The 21,425-nt window shown below is 35.9% G+C and overlaps 2 protein-coding genes across 3 annotated transcripts in view; one reads left to right on the plus strand and one right to left on the minus strand.

The window, feature by feature from the left end:
• Positions 1 to 21,425, minus strand: part of LOC123678877 (pickpocket protein 28-like) — a 173,008-nt gene that overhangs the window by 40,607 nt on the left and 110,976 nt on the right. The window lies entirely within an intron of this gene.
• The window catches only part of LOC123678881 (pair-rule protein odd-paired-like), a 39,716-nt gene continuing 22,140 nt past the window's right edge, over positions 3,850 to 21,425 (plus strand). The window contains exon 1 of the mRNA XM_045616144.1: positions 3,850 to 4,881. Coding sequence (XP_045472100.1) covers positions 4,098 to 4,881 — 784 coding nt within the window. The 5' untranslated portion in view covers positions 3,850 to 4,097. The remainder of the gene's footprint in view (positions 4,882 to 21,425) is intronic.

A 21,425-nucleotide genomic window follows, 5' to 3' on the forward strand; every position in this document is an offset into this window, starting at 1 on the left:
AAAAGAACTCAAAAACTCGATGAAAATAGTAAATAAAACAAAAGATTAAACTAAAGGTTTTTATCCATAAAGAATTTCCCATCTTAAAGCTCTAAAATAACTAAAAAACATAGGTAGAAATATAAATGAAAGAAAAAGTATAAAATACCTAGAGAGTAGGCACCCAAACATCTAGATCTAAACAAAAAACTACATTTCAAAATCTGATTTAGAGAGTTCATTCAGAATCGATCATTCTTCAACACTCGGTATCATTTACCCGTTTCATCTCAACGAGTTATTCCATTGGACGACTATATAACTGATACAGACGAGATTGCTTTGAAGTTGCCGATCGATCATAGAGTAGAATAATTAAAGCATTTGGGAGGGCTATTTCTGTTCAACGAAGCAGGTATCTAATGTCATTGTTTGATTTCATCACGTCATTTCACGTTCATCAATCTTTTGGCCCACTTTGATTCGATGATTTAATAATGGGTTACTACCTCATTTTTCGGGCACTGCGCAGAGTCTCCTTTCTACAGGGTGTCCCTGAGAAAGAGTTAAATAACAGTCTTGAAAATATATCCCGGTTTTTTGCGACTGTCTCAGAAAATATGTCTTTGCGCATTGAAAAAAAAAATTAATAGTTGTACATAGTTGTGAAAAAATACGTTTCAGAAATCTGAGTAGTTCAAAAAGATATTTTAGTGTGCAAATATGTCAAATCCGTGCGAAAAGTTCTTTGCATACATCGTGTACAAAGTACCGTTTTTAAATGAGTATTCCGTGCGCAAAATAACAATTTTTGAGACAGTCATGGAAACATATCACTGTCCTAAAAAATATGGTTCTGCTCACGGAAAATTTCTGAAGCAAATGTAAAAAAAAAGTTTCAGAATTCTGACGTAGTTTTAGAAAGATATTGCAGTGTACAATTCATGTGCAAATACGTCCAATACCTGCGGAAAATGCTTTGTACATGGCGTGTGCAAGGCACCGCTTTCAGATAAGTTTTGTATGTACAAAATCAAATTTTTGGTTTTAAAAATATAATAGGGTTTTTTTGCGACACTCTCAGAAAAGATGGCTTTGAGCACGGAAGTAAGATATAATCTTCGAAAGCATTTAAAAAAACGTTTTAGAAGTCTGACGTAGTTAGGAATTCATCAAGCCAAGTAGCTTGACATTTTAACCAACTACTTGACTTGAAAATCAATTTCGTGAAAAATTACATACTTGAGCTTGACTTGACTTGATTTTAGATATTTATTGCTTAACTTGATATCAAGCTACTTGATATTACTAGAGCTAGATATACACGCGTCGCACTCATATATTTCTGCAATCTCGTACGCGCTTAGACTAAATTAGGGGATTCCTCGAGCGCCGAGAGACTGAAGCATACGCCAGAGTGACTTTATTAGTAGTTTTCTCACATTTCTATGAAATCTATTGGTAGATATTGGTAGTTTCAGAAATATCTTTCCAAACTTGGCCAAAATGGTCAAGGATTTTCATCAACGCCAGCATATTCAGCTCCTGTTTAAAGACAATTTTCCAGAGCTGCTCTTACAGTTACAAAAACTCGCAATAGGTTAGGCGGCAAATCTATATGATGCCTCAGTTGTCTTAGATCCTGGACTGCCTTAGAAAAAAGCACCGACATTATTAAAACTTGAAGATTTTTTTTCCATTCGCATCTAATCGTCAGTATACGATCTAATTTATCAAACAAACCTCATCTAATTCTTTGCGGGAGCGTATTAACGAAGTACATTTGTTGGAATAATGATTCCATCTCCTTGTGTATTGTCACCAATTAGGGGATGAGGCTCTCTAATTGGACATTCAATCACCTCGTGGTAGATTCGCACAGATCAGTGGGGGTTGAAGTGCTCTCCTTCTAACCTAACTTAATCGCATAATCTCATTTAATTCTGCTTGTTTTCCTTGCATTTCGCCTCAACAATGCCATTATTCAGTTTTGATCCGATTGCTATCGAATTAGTATATGGGATGTTAGAAAATAAGTACGCCAAGTGTTGAAATTTCTCTAGAAATATAACTATTTATTCAGTGCTCTCAATTTGAAAAAAAAATTGTACGCCACTGAGATATTCTGAACTAAAAATCAATTCAAATTGATTTGAAAAAATGGTACGCCACTGAGATATGCTAAACTAAAAATCAATTCAAATTGATTTGAAAAAATGGTACGCCACTGAGATATACCAAACTAAAAATTGATTTAAATTGCTTGTTAAATTTGTGACCCAAAATCTCCTCTGCCTTTTTTTAGCATGGGGCGCCTTTTTTTTTTTAGCATGAGGCGCCCTTTTTTTAGCATGGGGCGCCTTTTTTCACAAAAAATGAAACATCTCAACGTTAATGCATTATCAATAACTATTTCATTCTGGGTAGGTTTTATACAGGGTTTCCCAGAGAAGTAGGTGTAAGAAACTAATAGGGTAGATGGTACTTAATAATGAAAATACATAAGAATAAATTACTAGCAAACATAAGTCCTAAGCTCTTCTCATTTCCTAGACATGATATTGCTACTCGTGTTTCTGTTTTTGGAACCTTTCAAATATTTTCGGGGGTTTAAATGAAAAGATTATTCGTGAACACAAAATTCCCAACTTGAATGTCCCTATAATTTTTGAAAATAGGTCACCATTGCTTCCGATATAAGCCACTTTGAATGGCATCAGAATATCTTCAGACATTTTGAAACTATCGACAAAAAAAAGAGTTTTTCTTCAACACACTGTGTGAACAGGATTCAAGTTTGCAGACATATTGTTCTTATATCTATCACTCTTTGTCATTTTGTTACACCTACTAAAGAACGCCCTGTATATACCTATACCATGTATATATAACCATGTTTTCAATTTTAGAAACTGAAGAAGTAAAGACAGCAAAAGAGTTTTCTCTCAAATCAAAAATAAAATTATAGTTCTTCCAGTTCTCTTTTTTGATTCTGAAAATTACATTTGTTACACAATAATTTCTTCAGATTTTAGATTTTTATATTTTTTCTTGTATACTTATTTATATTACAAGTTCACTAAATAAACTTGTGCGTTGAAGTTTTCCCTTCAGGATTTTTAAATAAAATTACTTCGTCAAACTATAGATAAAAAAAAAATTAATATTTTAAGATTACGTATAATTTAATCTGATCCATTGCTTTTGAAGGCTAAAATTAATGGAACCAAATTTAAAATACTGGAAAACTCTACAACTCCCAATAATGAACTTAAAACAAGTATTGCAATATTCTCATACCAAAAAGTTGCAGAAATGTAAAAATTCTCAAAATTTGAACTACTTGGTTGGAGAATATTGCATCGAAATTTCGAAAATATCATTCGCATTTTGAATCACACAGTAGATAAAATATTCTTGATTTATATCTGCTGTAATATAAAATTGAATATACCCTATTTGAAACGTTTCTGAATCCATTTTCATATTCTGAATGAACTAAAATAATATATTTTATTGATGCTTCTATTAAAGTTAATTATTGGAATTCAAAACTGAAATAATCCTTCACATGTGTCGCCAACAGTTGATAATTCTTGTTATGATTCTCAACAACGTCTTTCACCCATATGGCTACCACAAGTAAGTATATTAATATCATCGATATAAGACAATATACGACCCTGAAAAACCCAAAAATCCCAACATACATCAATTAAACAATTAATTCAGGAACACACGCAATCCATACACCAATTCCTCCCAAGACGCACCAAAAAATCAACAAGTCCCCTCGACAACGTGATCCCAAACTCCTCCCCCCGTCAGATTGGCCACGTCCGAACCAACCAGAGCTCCACCACGAGCTTTCGGCCCCTTTGAACCAATACCCATCCATCCCCACTCCTCCCGAAACCACTCCCCTTAAAGCACCCCAAGCATGGCCTACCGAGCTTTTCGCCCGTCCAGCTTCTCAGTCACGCTGTGAACACCGGGTAGACAGGTCACACCGTTTCAAAATAACCGCGCAGAAAGAGACAGTGACGTAACGTTCGGGGAGATGTGCTTCTGAAGGTTTTTTTACCGCGATTACGTTACAGTGTTTCCGGCACACCAAAATGATCAACCCTTTTATGGACCACAACCACCTGGCTGCTACTTACGGGATCAGGATGAGCCCGAATCACAACGGGGGTGGCGCTACTGTGCCTACGCCGCACCAGAACGCCGCCGCTGCTATGGCAGGTCCGGAGGCTCAAGGTCACCACTTCCAGACCAACTACGGCCATTTGAACCACTTTAACGCACACCACTCAGGATACGCGACTAGGGACTTTTTGATCAGAAGGGATCAGCATGAGTTCCCTGCTGCTCAAACAGCCCCCAGTGAATCTCTTCTTTTTCACCACGATATGTCACATCAGCACCATCTGACACCACACCACCAGCTGATGTACACCAGGTCTGATCCTCACTCAGCGTATCACCCACAGACAAATCATCACCAATACCTCAGCTCTCATATGAGCCATATGGCTCATCATAACAACTATGAGGGTGCTTTCTTCAGGTACATGAAACCGGAGGTGAAAAAGGAGATGCAATGCCTTTGGATTGATCACGACCAGGCTCAGAAGAAGATATGTGGGAAGCACTTTTTGGCAATGCATGAAATCGTGACGCATTTACAGGTTGAACATGTTGGCGGGCCTGAGTGCACCGTGCATGCTTGTTATTGGCAGAACTGTTCAAGGAACGGGAAACCGTTCAAGGCGAAATATAAGTTAGTGAATCACATCAGGGTACACACGGGTGAAAAACCATTTTCTTGTCCGTTTCCGACGTGTGGGAAAGTTTTTGCACGCAGCGAGAATCTGAAGATACATAAGAGGACGCATACGGGTAAGTGCAACGTACTGATTTGTATATATATTGACGGTGTATATTCGAACCTCAAAGAGTATATCTTTGGGGAGTATACTCATGAAAATGACACTTTTGGTGTAACTTTTAATTCCTGCGGTTTCGTGAGCAGATGTTGAATTGAGTTAAATATGTATAGCCGAGTGTATAGCCCTGAAACAAGCTTCAAAAAAGATTGGCGTACCAGACATCTGTCAGACATAAGCTCAGAAATAAACATGAACATAGGCCATAGGCGTTAAAGTAAATACAAAAAAGCAATACAGAATCATTCATTAAGAATGTCAAATCTCCAATCTAAAATTGTTTAGATTCTATACCTCAAAATATGGTAATTCTACGAAACAAGCAACAATTTTCATTTGAAAATTGGCATTTTCACGTTTTTTGACATGAGGATTTGAACTCTACTTAGCATCGTTAATAGGTAGTTATACTCTTGGTCATGTATCGGTAGTAAATCAAATCAAAGTTATTTTCGGGAGAACTATGGGTAAAAGAATAAAAAGATATTAAAAGCGGTAAATTTTACAAAGAAAACTACTCTTGTTTTGATTCATATAATTCGTACTGTTATCGAGTTCTTCGCTTCTTAAAAGTCCAATTAATTTTAATTTCAAATAAATATAATAGATAATAGGAATATAAAAAAGTTACTACTATAGGACAATCAATTATAACGACCCTGTATATGGTTGTGATTATAGTGAATTTCTCTTTTATTTTCATAGTGAATTTTCAAATTGATATATCAGTTCAGTTACCTATTTGTACTGAAAAATAATCTAGTTTTTCCACATATACATATTCTATATATACAGGGTCCTGCAAAATAGTGCAGTGCCCCATATTTTGGGTTGAATAATTTTTTATTAATTTTTCATTTGAAACAAGCCTATGAACTTCTTTGATACTGTTTTGGTCTACATTATGAATTTAATCTTTGTTTTTGAAAACTCCATTACCTATATTAGCACGATATTTTCTAGTTTTTTATTGATTTTTTTCGTCTTCGGGTAGGAATATCATAACTTTACTCAGTATATATCTATAAAGGCTCAAAAAATGAAGTCTATTCATTTTAAAGCACTAATGATCAAATTAATTTCATTATATATGCAATTAAAATCTCCATTGAAGTATCTTCAATTAAATAGTACAATATATTCAAACGATAGATTATACAATATTGGCGCCCCACGTTGGGCGCCAATTGTTATGGATCGTATATGCAAGCTGCGTTAATTTTTTTTGAATATTAATTAAAATTTTAAATCAAATTAAATTTAAATTGAACCCACCTGAGTAAGAGTCGATATAAAAAATTAAAAATATAGTATCAAATTTTCAGTTATTGGATCGAATCAATTAAAATTTAAATCAAATTACAAAAAAAGTGAACGCAGCTTGCATATACGATCCATAACAGTACCTACTCTTATTATTAATTATACTATATACATTATTAATTATACTATATACCTCATCAATTTAATTTAAAGGCTGAAAAATTTCGGTAATACGCGAATTTTTGAATTGACCAATGACTTGATCTGATTAAATTAAGAATTTGCTCGATCGACATAAAAAAAATATTTTCGTTTCCAATGTGAAACAAAAATTGGCAGGCAGAAACTAACTAGGTATTCTTTCTTCTGAGAACGTGGCTGTCAAGGCTCAGTGAAAGAAGTCCATAAATTGACTCCTTGTTGTGGGCGTGGAACTCAAAAGATCTTTGCTATGTGAATCAGACTAGGCTATTGTGAACGAGAAACGTTGAACCTATGTCACTGTTTCCCCGAAAAATAGGTCTAAAATTGTGGACAGTTCAGCCTACCTAGATTAGTTGTCTACTTCTTCGAAACAGATGAAGATCAATCATTCAACCGTGGTACTAGAATGTTTTTTTTAAAATGTATCAAGTCATCCAAGAAAAACATTAATTTTATGTTTTAAGTTTATTGTATGCGGTTAGGAAACATTTGCCAAGTTGATTGATAAGTTCGATCGTTGAAAAAATATCAGCATTTTTTGGTCGCTAAGTTAGCATAACCGTTCTTTATACTCAAGGGTAGTATACATGGTACAGGTCATATGTCACTCAGTTTATTAGTGCTAATGCTACTTTAGGCAGTTCATCTGAAAATGGAGTTTATTTTGCAGAATTGAATTTACTGGATTTTATACCATGATTTGTCTATTATACGACAAATTGTGAGTCAATCAACTGAATAAAATCCCTTATGAAATCACAAATTTTTCTCAGAGTATTCACATTTTCTAAACGTTGTCGAACCACGTATCATTCAATGATTAAATGGCATTGAATTATCATTTTGCGCAAGATTATTATTTTCAGTTAGGTATGTGTCCATTGACCAATTGACTATACCTTTGTGGTATAGCCCATTCTCATTGAGTAGAGTATTCCAAAAATTTAAAAACCAAATAGTATTCTAACGGTTTCCAAATTTCAGGAAGTACCTTAGCATCAGGTACCGGAGTAATAAAGATTCAAGTACATAACAGAGTTAGGTTTGCGAAGGTGCTAATAATATTTTCTTTCTTCTGCTGTTGATAATGTCTAGTGCTTTTTTAACATTAGCATCTGATTAGATGATGAAGAATATCGTCATTTTGGTTACAGTAACAAAGATTTCTCAAAAAAGCTTCGACTAGTTATTGGCTATAATAGTTATTTATAATACAAGTGCAGAAGGCATTGATATTCTTCCACGAGCTCAAAAATCAAAAACGAGCTACGAAGTGGCGAGTTTTTGAATGAACGAGTGGTAGAATGAGCCTTTTCTACGAGTATTATACATTATTTTCTCTAATTAATTGCATTCTTATTGAAATTAATGAAATCTTTCCATTAATATTATTTGGTGATTTTTGCATTGTAAAATGTTGGTTGGCAGAACTGATTTCTTCAAGGCAAATTGATGAATTGACATATATGAATGAAATATAACCATGAAAACTGTGCGTTTCTGATATATTCTCGCACGATTTTGTTCTACAAGATGTGGTAGAATGAACGGGATAACCACAGAATTAGAGAAAAATATTATACAACTAAAATTCCCTTTCCTCACACTTTGAGAAAATGAATAAGATCTGCGAAGGATATATTAGATATCTATTATTTAATAAAAAAAGGAAAAAATTGACGTTTTTCAACTTTTGATATCTTTAGGAAATACTGAAAATTTTGCATATTATGTTTCCTATGCCTAAAAGCTATTTAATTTCCTACTTAGTTATATACATTTACATCTTTGCCGAAGATGAATTAATTTATTTAGATGGTTAAAATTCAATAAACTCGTTTGATTCGAATACTTTTCAAATGTTAGTTCCATGTAAGTGGTAAATTCACATTTAATAGTAAAAAAATTAGGGATTTTATTTAGATAACAGTAGCAATCAGAGCCTTCTGTAATTTCGCAAGGTAATATAAATGTAGCTGTAACTCTGAAACTATGGCATTTAGGTATAAAGAATACTACATGAAAAATATTCAGTATTTCTTAAGGAGTAGAAAAGGCAAAAAATTACAGGGTGAACAATGTAAATTCCGCAATAATATCGTCCATATTACAAGATCCTTGCTCAAAAAATTCCGTTTCCGAGATGATTGAGGCGTTCTATACTTAAAATTCAGTCTGTATTATAATCAGAAGTCACTTTAATATTGATATATCGACATAGAGTGAACAAATTTTTGGAAATTTCATGATAACTCGATTAAAATGGGCGCCAATGCTATTCTATAATTTCCAACAAAATCCACACCAGACCAAAGCTCAACCTAGTCTCAAAACCGACTCAAATTTACGCCCCTCTGAATATTCAACAGCTCCAAAGGTAAACACCATAAAAAACTCAAAACCAAATTTGGTCTCAGCCGTATACAGGCCGGCGATAAACTCGTCACATAAATATCGTATATAATACCGGGCCGTCGACGTCCGCGCGCCATCCCTGTATGTATAAACAACGTACGTTAGCGATTTTACCGTGTCCCCAAGACTTTGGGGACAATTTAGGGACATTTCGATGGCGCGAAGTGTCACGAACAGGCCACGTTATTTGAATGGAGTTTGAATCAGCGAAATGCTTCATTTGCCGTCGAGTAATTGCTATTTCGAGGGAGGCATTGTGCGCTGCGACATACGTGACTCAAATTAATTACGCGATGCAATTCGAATTATACGGAGGTGGCGCCTCTGACGAGGCGGCGATAAACGATTTGACGGATTTGTGATCTGCGGGTTTTCCAATAAGAGGTTTCAGGTTGAATAACCCGCTATCTGGGTAGATGTCACTTTTGAAGATGTCATTTTTTGACGTTTGACAAGTAGAAACTATGCCATTTTCAAAAATGGAATGATACACCTATGGAGAGTAGAGATAAGGACAATATTCTCTTATGATGGAAGTGTTGAGATAGTGTCCAGCGGAAAAGGATGAAGAAAGGTTCAAAAATTCTCCACAATGGCGCTAGTATAGCCAAAAGGTAACCAACACATTTTCACCTTGTTCACTTCTTGCATTATTTCTAGGGATTCACGGTTTGGCTTGATTTTCAAATTACTTGGCTTGACTTGATTTTAAATCAAGCTCAAGTCAAGTACCTAGTAGTTTTTCAATCTCAAGTCAAGTACCTATTTATTTATCAAGTCCTTGAATCATATCAAGCTACTCGATTTTTAGCAGTTTTATTGTGTAGTGTCACATCAATAAATAAATGAAGGAACCTTGCAAAAAACACTTTTATTTATTAAACTTATTGTATGAAAGAACCGGAAATATCGACTTTTTTGAAATAGAAACATAAATCAAATCACTATAAATCCTAACAAAATGAAAAATAATAAAAATATTAAGTTTTTTAATATTGAGAAACCTCCAGGCTTTGCTTGATTTCATAATTTTCCATTCAGGATCCAAGACACATGAGGCATCATATAGATTTGCCGCCTAACCTATTGGGGGTTTTTGTAACTGTAAGAGCAGCTCTGGAAATTTGTCTTTCAACAGGAGCTGAAGATGCTGGCGTTGATAAAAAAATCCTTGTCCATTTTGGCGTAGTTTGGAATGATATTTCTGAAACGACCAAAATCTATCAATAGATTTCATAAAAACTACTAATGAAGCCACATTGGCGAATGCTTCAGTCTTTCGGAACTCGAGGAATCCCCTTATTTAGTCTAAGCGCACACGAGATTGCAGAAAAATAAAATAATAATGTATAACAACGCCAAAATGAACACGACCCAATGTAACTTTACATAACCAAAAAAAAAAGAAAACTAAACGAGAAAAAAACTTGAATACAAAGTAATCGTTTTTAAACAACAGTAGCGTCCTTTGTATCACCCATCACAATCGAAGAAGAGCACTACCATAAGCGATTAGAAATGCTTCCTTCCCATGTTACAAAATTCCTTTCTCCCTCTCATAAATAGGTGCTTAAAAACTCATGCGTTCATATACCTATTTTGACACCAAACTGACACAAAAGAAAGCCTCGCTTTGTGAAGACTGTTGATTGAGAAAAAGGGGGGCCTTGAGCATCGTCGATTCAAGCCATGTGTGCGCCCCCAACAAAGGGCATGAGGTACTTCACAAAACGTCCCGATTGTGATTGGCCTGGATGGCCCTTCAAAAGCCCCGAAGGGATTTTTGACTGTTGCAGTTTAGTCTCGATTGGCTAATCAGAGATTGTATTTTGTTCTGATTTGGATCAATCCTTTTAGTTGTTTTTTGTCGATATTTTACATTTTCAATGAAGACTATATTATCTCATCTTATTTTTTTACAGGGCGTTTCTAAATTGGAGGAGGGTACGAAGAAAAATGAGAGATTCCTTGGATAATTCAAAGAAAAAAAGTCCTATAAACATGGGTCGCAAACGCTTTGTTTTCGAGATACAGAGAGAGGATGAATAGAGAATTTTTTGAAATTTTTTCTCGAAATCGGTTGCAGATACAACAAAATTACAGGACATCAAAAAAGGGAGTACTAGACCAAAGTTTCTTTTTATATTTTTATAAACTACCAGTGGAACACCAAAATAAAGTTCTGTAGGAAAGTAGTGGACACTCTGTAGATTTGCATCCAAAAATTAGCGTATAACATGATGGCAACTTCAAATTGGAATATCTATGCCAAATTTCAGTTGAATATTTCGTGGAGGGGAGGTTCTAGAGAGAAAAACTTGATTTTCAAGCTACTTGGCTTGAGCTTGACTTGATTTTTAGCAGTTTTATTGTGTAGTGTCACATCATTAAAAAAAAGATGAAATGAGAAGGTACTCTGCAAAAAACACTTTTATTCATTAAACTTATTGTATGTAAGAACCGAAGATATCTACTTTTTGAAATAGAAACATGAATTAAATCACTATAAATGATAACAAAATAAGAAATAATAAAAAAACAAAGTTTCTTCATATTGAGAAACCTCCAGGCTTTGTTTGATTTCATAATTTTCCATCCAGGATCTAAGATAAATGAGGCAGATTAATCGCCTAGCCTATTGCGCCTTTTTGTAACTGTAAGAGCAGCTCTGGAAAATTGTCTTTCAACAGGAGCTGAAGATGCTGATGTTGTTAAAAAATTCGTTGGCCATTTTGGCAAAGTTTGGATAGATATTCCCTAAACTACTAAAATCTACCAATAGATTTCATAGAAATGTGAGAAAACTACTAATTAAGTCACACTGGCGAATGGTTCAGTCTCTCGGCGCTCAAAGAATCGCCTTATTTAGTCTAAGCGCGCACTAGATTGCAAAAATATAAACCGTGCGACGCGTGCATATCAAGCTCAAGTAATATCAAGTAGCTTGATATCAAGTCAAGTCAAACTCAAGTATGTAATTTTTCACAAGCTTGGTTGGTTTGAATGTCAAGCTACTGGCTTGATGAATCCCTAGATCCGAGGAATCTGCCATCTTCGTTTTTACCTCCAATTAAGGAACACCCTGTATACGCGTTCAGTAATTTCGTGGAAAGCGGAAGTAATAAACCTCCGGGTTAAATTCTCAGCGTTTTTTATAGGTGACACACTGAAAAACTTCCAGTCCTATAAATTCGACGTAGAGACTGCGTAAAACAGTTATGAAGTCCCAACTGACAAACTTCCTACTCTGGCCTGCGTTATTCTCATGAATGAAATCGTGATAAAACATTGCTGGGCGATTATGCAAAACCCAGATTTATGTTCAGAGGGAAACTGGAGAGAGGGAGGACGTCGAGCAGATGGAAGAACACTTCAACACTAGATCCCTCTGTGCTCATAAGCTGTACCGGTACACACACACAGCCCCCTTTGGCCATACGTTGTTGAAGTTACACTCTTTAAAAGGTCATGTATGGATACGGTAACCCTTTATGAGATTTTCAAGATGAATGGGTGGTGCAACTTTCGGGCCATGTTGTCGAGTTTTTAACGTTCGATAGATCGAAGGGTTCAGGATGATGATAAATCAGTTTGTCGGCCTAGTTCGCCAAAATCTATCCTTATTGGTTTTTTATTTAGGTACACTTGGTATAGTAAATAAATTCTCACTTAAAATCAACTCACATCAAGAATATACATTCATTCAATATCTTATTAGATACATATACAGGGTGTAACCAAATAAGTGTAAAACATTTAAGGAGGTGATTCCTCATCGAAAAACAGATAGGGTCTTTCATATAAAGAAATTTCATTGAAGCATCCCTTGTTAAGATACAGCCCTTTAAACGGGGTACATAAAATTTGTATAACAAATTTTTTCACAAGCACTAAAAGAGTTACAACATTGAAATTGACCTGACGTTTTCTACTACCAAAAAGACACTTAGCCAGTTATTTATTTGGTTTACCCCATGGTTGTGAGGGGTGGAAAACGCAACCCCTAAAATTTATTTCCAATGTAACTTTTTGTCTTATTATTCGTTTACCATTTAAAAATGTATTTCCGATAGCCTGTTTCATTCTAAACAAAAAATGTCTCCTGTGTGTTTTGCCCAAAATGAACCAGTTCGCAGCAAGAAATTATTTCATGAACAACTACAGAGATACATCGTCATCATAACTGGGAAAATACGAAACTAATCTATCTATTAGGTCGCTATTAGCGTTTTCAACCCTTAACAACCATGGGGTAAACCAAATAAATTACTGGCTAAGTGTCTTTTTGGTAGTAGAAAACGTCAGGTTAATTTCAATATTGTAACTTTTTTGTGAAAAAAATTTTTATACAAATTTTATGTACCCCCTTTAAGGAGCTGTATCTTAACAAGGGATGCTCCAATGAAGTTTCTTTATATAAAAGATCCTATCTTTTTTTCGATGTGGAATTACCTCCCTAAATGTTTTACACTTATTTAGTTACACCCTGTATAAAACGCTGTAGTTATATTGCAGTTTCTACAAACATTATCAAACATAGGTTGAACCGAAGGTTGAACTCTACCTCAAACGTCATTCTCTTTCTGGCTAGCCACTCTGAATTTACTTTCTTCTCCAGAAATAAGGAAGGTGGCAAAAAATATTGATTGTCAGGAAAAGTAATACTTTGCTGATTGAAATGTGTCTGCAAAATCAATATTTTCTGTCAATCGGAGAAAATAGTAATTTACGTAACAAGTCCGGAAAATAGGGTTTTTTTGGACGAATAGACAAAATTCCAGGACGAGCGTAAGCGAGTCCTGGAAGTCTGTGAGTCCAAAAAAACCATTTTCGGGCGTGTTGCGTACAATATTTTTTCGGCAACCATTTAAAATATCGCTGCTGCTTTCCATATTTTATTGCGATTGCGATCAAAAAACATGCAAATTTTTGACAACTAATTTCATATGAACTGTCAGCCGTTATCTCGGTTGCTATGGATTCTATGATTCTTTTCCGGCCTAGTCCAGGAAGTACGTACTTTCCGGACTAGGCCGGGAAATGCTACTTTCTCAGAGAAAAAGCGTCCGGGAAGTGCTCACTTCCCGGACGGTTGCCGAAAAAAGCATATTCTCTAACTTCAACGTTTGTTCACATTGTCGTCTGAAAAAATATCGGCTTTACTACTAGATATGTTACTATATCTACTTCTAATAAAACAATAAATTTTAATTGATAGGATTGTTAATGACTTGGTTATCCCAAAAATGAACATAAAGTACACAACATATAATTCCACTTGTAAAGTCAAAGTAAAATTCTTGTACCTGCGCAGACATCGCATCGTTCAAAAGAACTAAGCTAAAAAAAAAATAAATCAATTCGATAAACACGAAACTAATCCCTATTGGGATTATTCAAATGATCCTGAACCAACGATGTACATAACATATTTCTTGTATCTCGTCCTGTCACATCAAATCAAAGCAATACTCGGAACAATCAATCTCGCACGGATAACTAGATGATATATTCATGAATGCCAACATATACAAGTCCGTATATAAACCAAAACATCCAGAAGAAAAATGTATACGATTCCTCATCGCGTCAATCCACCACTTATGATTTATATCCAGACCGTGATAGATTTTGTTAGTTTAATAATTTGGGAGTTAATTAAAACGAAACAATCCCGCAATATTTCAATATCCCAAGCAGTGACGGCGGGTGCCTGAGAGGCGGGACCAACGGAACCCTGGGGGCGCACCGGTAGCCGGCCCATTAGGAAATGCCCAAGGTACCATGGTAAATGCACTACTTGATAATTTTAATATGATGGTTTGGAGATCCTGGTCCCACCCATCAGTTTATTAATACGAAAAAAGCTCTTAAATGGCTATCGATCTTGTTTCAGATTGTTAATTATATGGTTGAGAGGTATTGGTAGGGTTTTTGGGGTCTTTGGCTACTTTTTCGACTGGTTGTGGTCGTGCGGACATGCAGAAAAAACTAAGGGTTGGATCTAAAGAATTTCAATAGGAATTAAACAGTTTAAAATGGGTATAATGGCAACACTGTGTATTATTTCTTGACATTTCTTATGTCATTTGTGTTCAGTAGGTTATGTCATTTGATTAAGTAACATATGCTTCAACAAGGCTTAGAAATGGTTTCACCAAAATCAGTGCTCATTCATAATGAGCACTGAGAAAAGTAAAAGGAATTGATGTATGACATTCTTCAGTAGCTCGACTCAGCATTAATTGTATCGTAAATTAATTTCTCTGATTCTGTGGTTATTCCGTTCATTCTTCCACATCTTGTAGAACAAAATCGTGCGAGAATATATCAGAAACGCACAGTTTTCATGGTTATATTTTATTATTATATGTTGGTACTTCGAACTTTCCGCCACGGCTTTATCTGTCAATTCATCAATTTGCCTTAAAGAAATCAGTTCTGCCAACCAACATTTTTCAATGCAAAAATCACTAAATGATATATATGGAAATATTTCATTAATTTCAATAAAAATGCAATGAATTAGAGAAAATAATGTATAATACTCGTACACAAGGCTCATTCTTTCACTCGTTCATTCAAAAACTCGCCACTTCGTGGTTCGTTTTTGAATTTTGAACTCGTGGAAGAATATCAATGCCTTCTGCATTTGTATTATAAATAACTATTTTGAGCCTCCCCCTGCTTAACTACCCCTAAAGAAGGTTTCCGAAAAGTATTCTATAACTATAATTATTCATATACACCCTATATAGACAAAATTTTGGCCTAGTCCAAATTCATCGCCTGATTTTAATTGTCCTAACTCCTAACCCTGTAATTTCAACTTTCCCAAGAACGTGAAAGCACCCCTAATCCATAAAATGAAACGTTCAAGCAGTAACCAAACAAAACGGTGAGTAATTCTCAAAGATACTACAACCCGATAGAAAATTAAAAATGCGCGAATTGGGATTATCCCCAGCCGATCTACGTTCCAAACACAGAAACCACCCCTCGCAACCCCATTCCAACCCCGACGATGATTCTATCGCGTTTTGCACGTCCGCCATTTTGCCTGGTGTTACAGACACATGGAACGATCGATGTTCCTTGTGGACTGGATTCGAGATTTCTCCCTAAACACTGTTGGATGGAGGAGAAAAAATACAGGGGTGTACGGGGGTGATTTCACCTTTCCGGTAATCATTTCTCTAATTAATTCTGCTTGTAAAGGGTGTTTTTTTTAGAACTATAGAACTTGAAATTGCAATAAAACAACGATGGATTATTCGATTGACATGAATTTTATTTATCCGCAAGATAATCTTGTGGCATTACATTTTAAATATGATTTCTGGCATATGACCGCCACGGATGGCTCGGATGTAGTCCAATCTGGACGTCCAATTTTCGATGACTTTTTCCGTATTTTGGCCGTATATCGGCAATAACACGGCGAATGTTGTCTTCAAATGCTCAAGGGTTTGTGGCTTATCCGCATAGACCAATGACTTTACATAGCCCCACAGAAAGTAGTCTAACGGTGTTAAATCACAAGATCTTGGAGGCCAATTCACAGGTCCAAAACGTGAAATTAGGCGGTCACCAAACGTGTCTTTCAATAAATCGATTGTGACACGAGCTGTGTGACAAGTTGGAACCACAGCTCCTAGACATCATGGTTGTTCAATTCAGGAATGAAAAAGTTAGTAATTATGGCTCTATACCGATCACCATTGACTGTAACGTTCTGGCCATCATCGTTTTTGAAGAAGTACGGACCAATGATTCCACCAGCCCATAAAGCGCACCAAACAGTCAGTTTTTCTGGATGTAACGGTGTTTCGACATACACTTGAGGATTAGCTTCACTCCAAATGCGGCAGTTTTGTTTGTTGACGTAACCATCCAACCAGAAGAGAGCTTCATCGCTAAACAAAATAAAATGGACGTAGTGCGCGATACGTATTCCGCATTCAGGCGTGAGTCTATTCATGATGAATTGCCAAACCAAACTGAGAATAAATCACTTGACAGCTGTTAAATCGGTCGCCATCTTGAACAGTAATGCCAACTTAAAGTTATATACCTCGAAAAAAAAACACCCTTTACTTTTGTGTAAAACAATCATTCAAATGTTCATGCCGAATTTCTAAAGTATCATATCATCAGAACTACTCATTCTAGACGAACTAACCGATAACATCAACATCAAAATAAGTTGTTCTCTCGAATTTTCACTTAAAAACACCAAACCAATTCAGATAAGGATAATTTTTTTCTTCTCGCTAATTGCCACCTTGTTACGCCACTGACCGCTACCGTTTTCTTCTAGGAAAATCCCGAAAATTCAAAATCAGAAATACTAGACCAAAACTCAGCGGAACCAACCTCAAACCTTGATCACAGGAGATCAGGGACATCAACAATCCCCACCATCTAGAATTCCTATTTCTCCATATCCAATCCACGCAGAATTCCTGGATAATACGGGACTAAGTACGATTCCCGGAACAACAGAGAAACGACCGGATTTAATTTAATCCACCCCAATCCAAGGCGGCGACGACTACGACGACGACGACGATCGTAATTTGTTTTCTCGATTCGGCACCGCCGTCGGGACAAAACAAATGAACGTAGAGAGCAAAACAAGCGATGGAACAAACAGGATTCCTGTAATTATAAGATCGGTGTAAATACCCCGAAAGACAAATGAATGTAGGACGGATAAGGGAGCGAATCGAAGTGATAGCTTTTGTTTTGTCCGTTGGCGATGAAGGTGGTGGGGGAAGGAGGGAGGTGGAGAATCGGGATTATTTGATTTTGGACGATGAGAAGGGTTTGGGAAGAATGAGATTAGCTTTGGCGGAATTTAAGGGTTGTTCTTCTTTGGTAACAAAAATACTGGGTTTTTCCGTGTCGTGGTACAGATTTCACAGCCCTGTTTCAATGACATATGTCAAACATAACTGTCAACCGAAGCGTCATATGTTTAGTTTGAGGTTAGCAGCCATTCAACAGTATGGATCGTTTATCTACTGCTGAATGTGTGGAAATTGTGGAAACTTACTACGAAATTACAATTGGTAAGACAGTGAAAAAATCCGAAGAGTCTGGATTTGTTACTGATGTCTTGAAGCCCATACGTCATCTAAAATACACGTTCGACTGAAAATATCGCTGCTGTAAGTGAAAATGTTGAAGAAGATCCAAATGTATCTATTCCTCGACGCGCATTTGGGCCTCTGTCACGGCACGTTATTGAGTATTTTGTATCTTGGTTTGCATCTCCATCCATCAGTTGACATACAAACCGAAACCAGGTGACCAAGGAATGAGTAGAACATATGCTGATTGGATGCATTCACAACAACGTTTGGATGACGATTTTGGCATGGAATTTCTTTCAGTAACGAAGCACAATTTCATTCGGTGGCTATGTGAACAAGCAAAATTGTGTAGCTGGGTGAAGCTAATTCTCAAGTGTATTTCGAAACACCGTTACATCCAGAAAAACAGACTGTTTGGTGCGCTTCATGGGCTGGTGGAATCATCTGGTCCGTACTTCTTCAAAAACGATGATGGCCAGAACGTTACAGTCAATGGTGATCGGTATAGAGCCATGATTACTAACTTTTTCATTCCTGAATTGAACAACCATGATGTCCAGGAGCTGTGGTTCCAACAAGACGGCGCAACATGTCACACAGCTCGTGCCACAATCGATTTATTGAAAGACACGTTTGATGTCGCCTAATTTCACGTTTTGGACCTGTGAATTGGCCTCCAAGATCTTGTGATTTAACAGCGCTAGACTACTTTCTGTGGGGCTATGTAAAGTCATTGGTCTATGCGGATAAGCCACAAACCCTTGACCATTTGGAAGACAACATTCGCCGTGTTATTGCCGATATACGGCCACAAATGTTGGAAAAAGTCATCGAAAATTGGACGTCCAGATTGGACTACATCCGAGCCAGCCGTGGCGGTCATATGCCAGAAATCATATTTAAAATGCAATGCCATAAGATTATCTTGCGGATAAATAAAATTAATGTAAATCGAATAATCCATCGTTGTTTTATTGCAATTTAAAGTTCTATAGCTCTAAAAAAAAACACCCTTCAGGTTGATTTGGCATTAACCCAAATAGACCTACCGTTCCGTAATCTAAGAAATCTACAAATGTCAAAATGATAGACGTACATGAAGCAGGGAGCAAAAAATCCTTTAGTTGCTCCTCATAAAATCCTCAACCAGATTATCGACAACTATACCTCAAAAATAAAAAAAATTATACAATCGAAGCAAAAGTCTCCCTTTCCCTTGCCAAACGTCAGAGAATGGCAGCCATTGTTTCGTTATTCATTTGTTTAGTTACCACGTTCATTTATCACGCCAGCCATGAAAGATTGTTTCGTGCCGTTGTAATAACGAAATTTTAATTTGAGTGATTTAATATTACGTTCTGTACGTAATGCACGATGAAGTTAGATTAGAATTCCTAATTCGAATAATTAAACGATGAAAGGTTTTTTCTTCGAGGTCTGTTCCATAATCAGCTGAATAATTAGGGGAACTGAGACAATGCAAATTAGGGTGAATGAATTCGAAACAACTGATGTGAAGATGACGTTTTCTTTGAATTAATTGGTTGTCTTGCAGTATAAAGAATATTCCCAAGAATATTGCAGCTCATATTTATTGACATCCAATATATTATAAAGAGTTCTCCTGGACGTGTTATCATTCTAAGAGGAGATCACAATTAGCCACCGAGATCTCGTGATTTAACACCTTCAGAATTTCTTCTTTTGAGCCAAGTGGAAGATGAGATCTCTGCTGATGATCCACAATCGATTCAAGATCTTGAGGAAGAAATTTGTGGTGTTATCGAGGACATACATATAATGAAATAAAAAACCATTGGTTTCTCAAAAAATGAACTCTTTTTTTTTTAATATCAATATGAAAAAATACTTCACTTTTGAGAACGTAATGAAATAAAGAAAAGAATTATCGATTCATCGTTATTGTCATCGTTTTTTGAATAATTTCTTCGTAACTACGTTATGAAATAAGTTGCCAAAATACGTTATTAAATATGCTAAGAAACTAGATGAATTCATGCCTATATTAATATATTATAATATATTTTGGGAAACGAATAATCTAATGTTGAGCTAACGTAATATAAACGTTGAGTTGGGTTCAAAATAGACCTATCTCTTTTTCCACCTATCCAGGCTGGTATACACAGCCATTATATTATAACTAATAAATTATTGTCCAATCTGGTTTCCATGGTGCGAAGGGGTTGTACATAATAGCAGGAGGGTGAGTTGTGCTTGACGTCACTACATTATGTCAAATTCACGCTTAGATAGGCACTGCAAACATTTTGAACATCCTTCGGTTCGTGTTTACATTGAGGTAATACGAGTAGATTGAAGAATAGGAGAATAGGAAAAGGTTGTGAATTTATCTTGGGTTATTTCTTGATTAATCACCTTTTATTGTTCGTTAGTAGCACTCGTAGTTTTCGATATTTCGAACTTGAAAGTTCGGTAAAAATTGGACCTTTACAAGAAAGGATATATCGGCGAAATATAGACCACCAAAAAAACGTTTTTTGTAGACTGATGTTCCTATAACATACACAATTTTCAAGTGAGTATTTTGCCGTGCCGAGAAGGAACAGCCTGTACAAAGTTTTTTCGAAAATTTCGGTTTACATGCTATAATTTCTAAAATAATCGACTAATCTGAAATATGTCAGTATTTTCAAGTTCTAGAATATCAAATTAGTGAATAAAATGTTGAAATAGGTTTATGTTGGAACATTTTGATTTTTCCTGAAAATGGGAAAGACGAAATATAATTCGGAAGAAAATAACACTTCCTTTCTCGTCTTTTTCTGTGAGAATCACCATTCCAACGAGAATACTACGAACAAATAACTTCATTCTTTCACAAAAAAATAACTACTCGACAACGTACGACTCTCTCAACAAAATTTCAAAAAAGGGATCATACCCATCATTGTCTCGCTTTTTCTGAAAGAAATTCCATTTTGTTGGCAGTTAAGTGTGGTGTTAGTAGTGGGTTAATACTTGAGAAACTAACAAACATCCACTACAAACTTGAGAACGGTGTGGTTTCTGATTGTTAGGGAGATTTTAAGTGTACTAAGACGGGATAATCTGTTGGCCACAGCTTCCATTCATAATTCAGGTAAATATTTGCGAGGCACTGGTGGTGAGAACTTGAAGCAGTCCCGTATAGATGAAATTTTGTCACTGTACCCAAAATAATATTTGTATATTATGACGATTGTTTACTTGGTGATCTAGTACACTTCACCGTTAGGGATTCATCAAGCCAAGTAGCTTGACATTTTAACCAACTACTTGACTTGAAAATCAAGCTCGTGAAAAATTACATACTTGAGCTTGACTTGACTTGATTTTAGATATTTATTGCTTGACTTGATATCAAGCTACTTGATATTACTTTAGCTTGATATGCATGCGTCGCACGGCATATATTTCTGCAATCTCGTACGCGCTTAGACTAAATAAGGTGATTCCTCGAGCGCCGAGAGACTGAAGCATTCGCCAGTGTGAC

Source organism: Harmonia axyridis, chromosome 4 (genome assembly GCF_914767665.1).
Source record: "Harmonia axyridis chromosome 4, icHarAxyr1.1, whole genome shotgun sequence".
Lineage (NCBI taxonomy): Eukaryota > Metazoa > Arthropoda > Insecta > Coleoptera > Coccinellidae > Harmonia > Harmonia axyridis.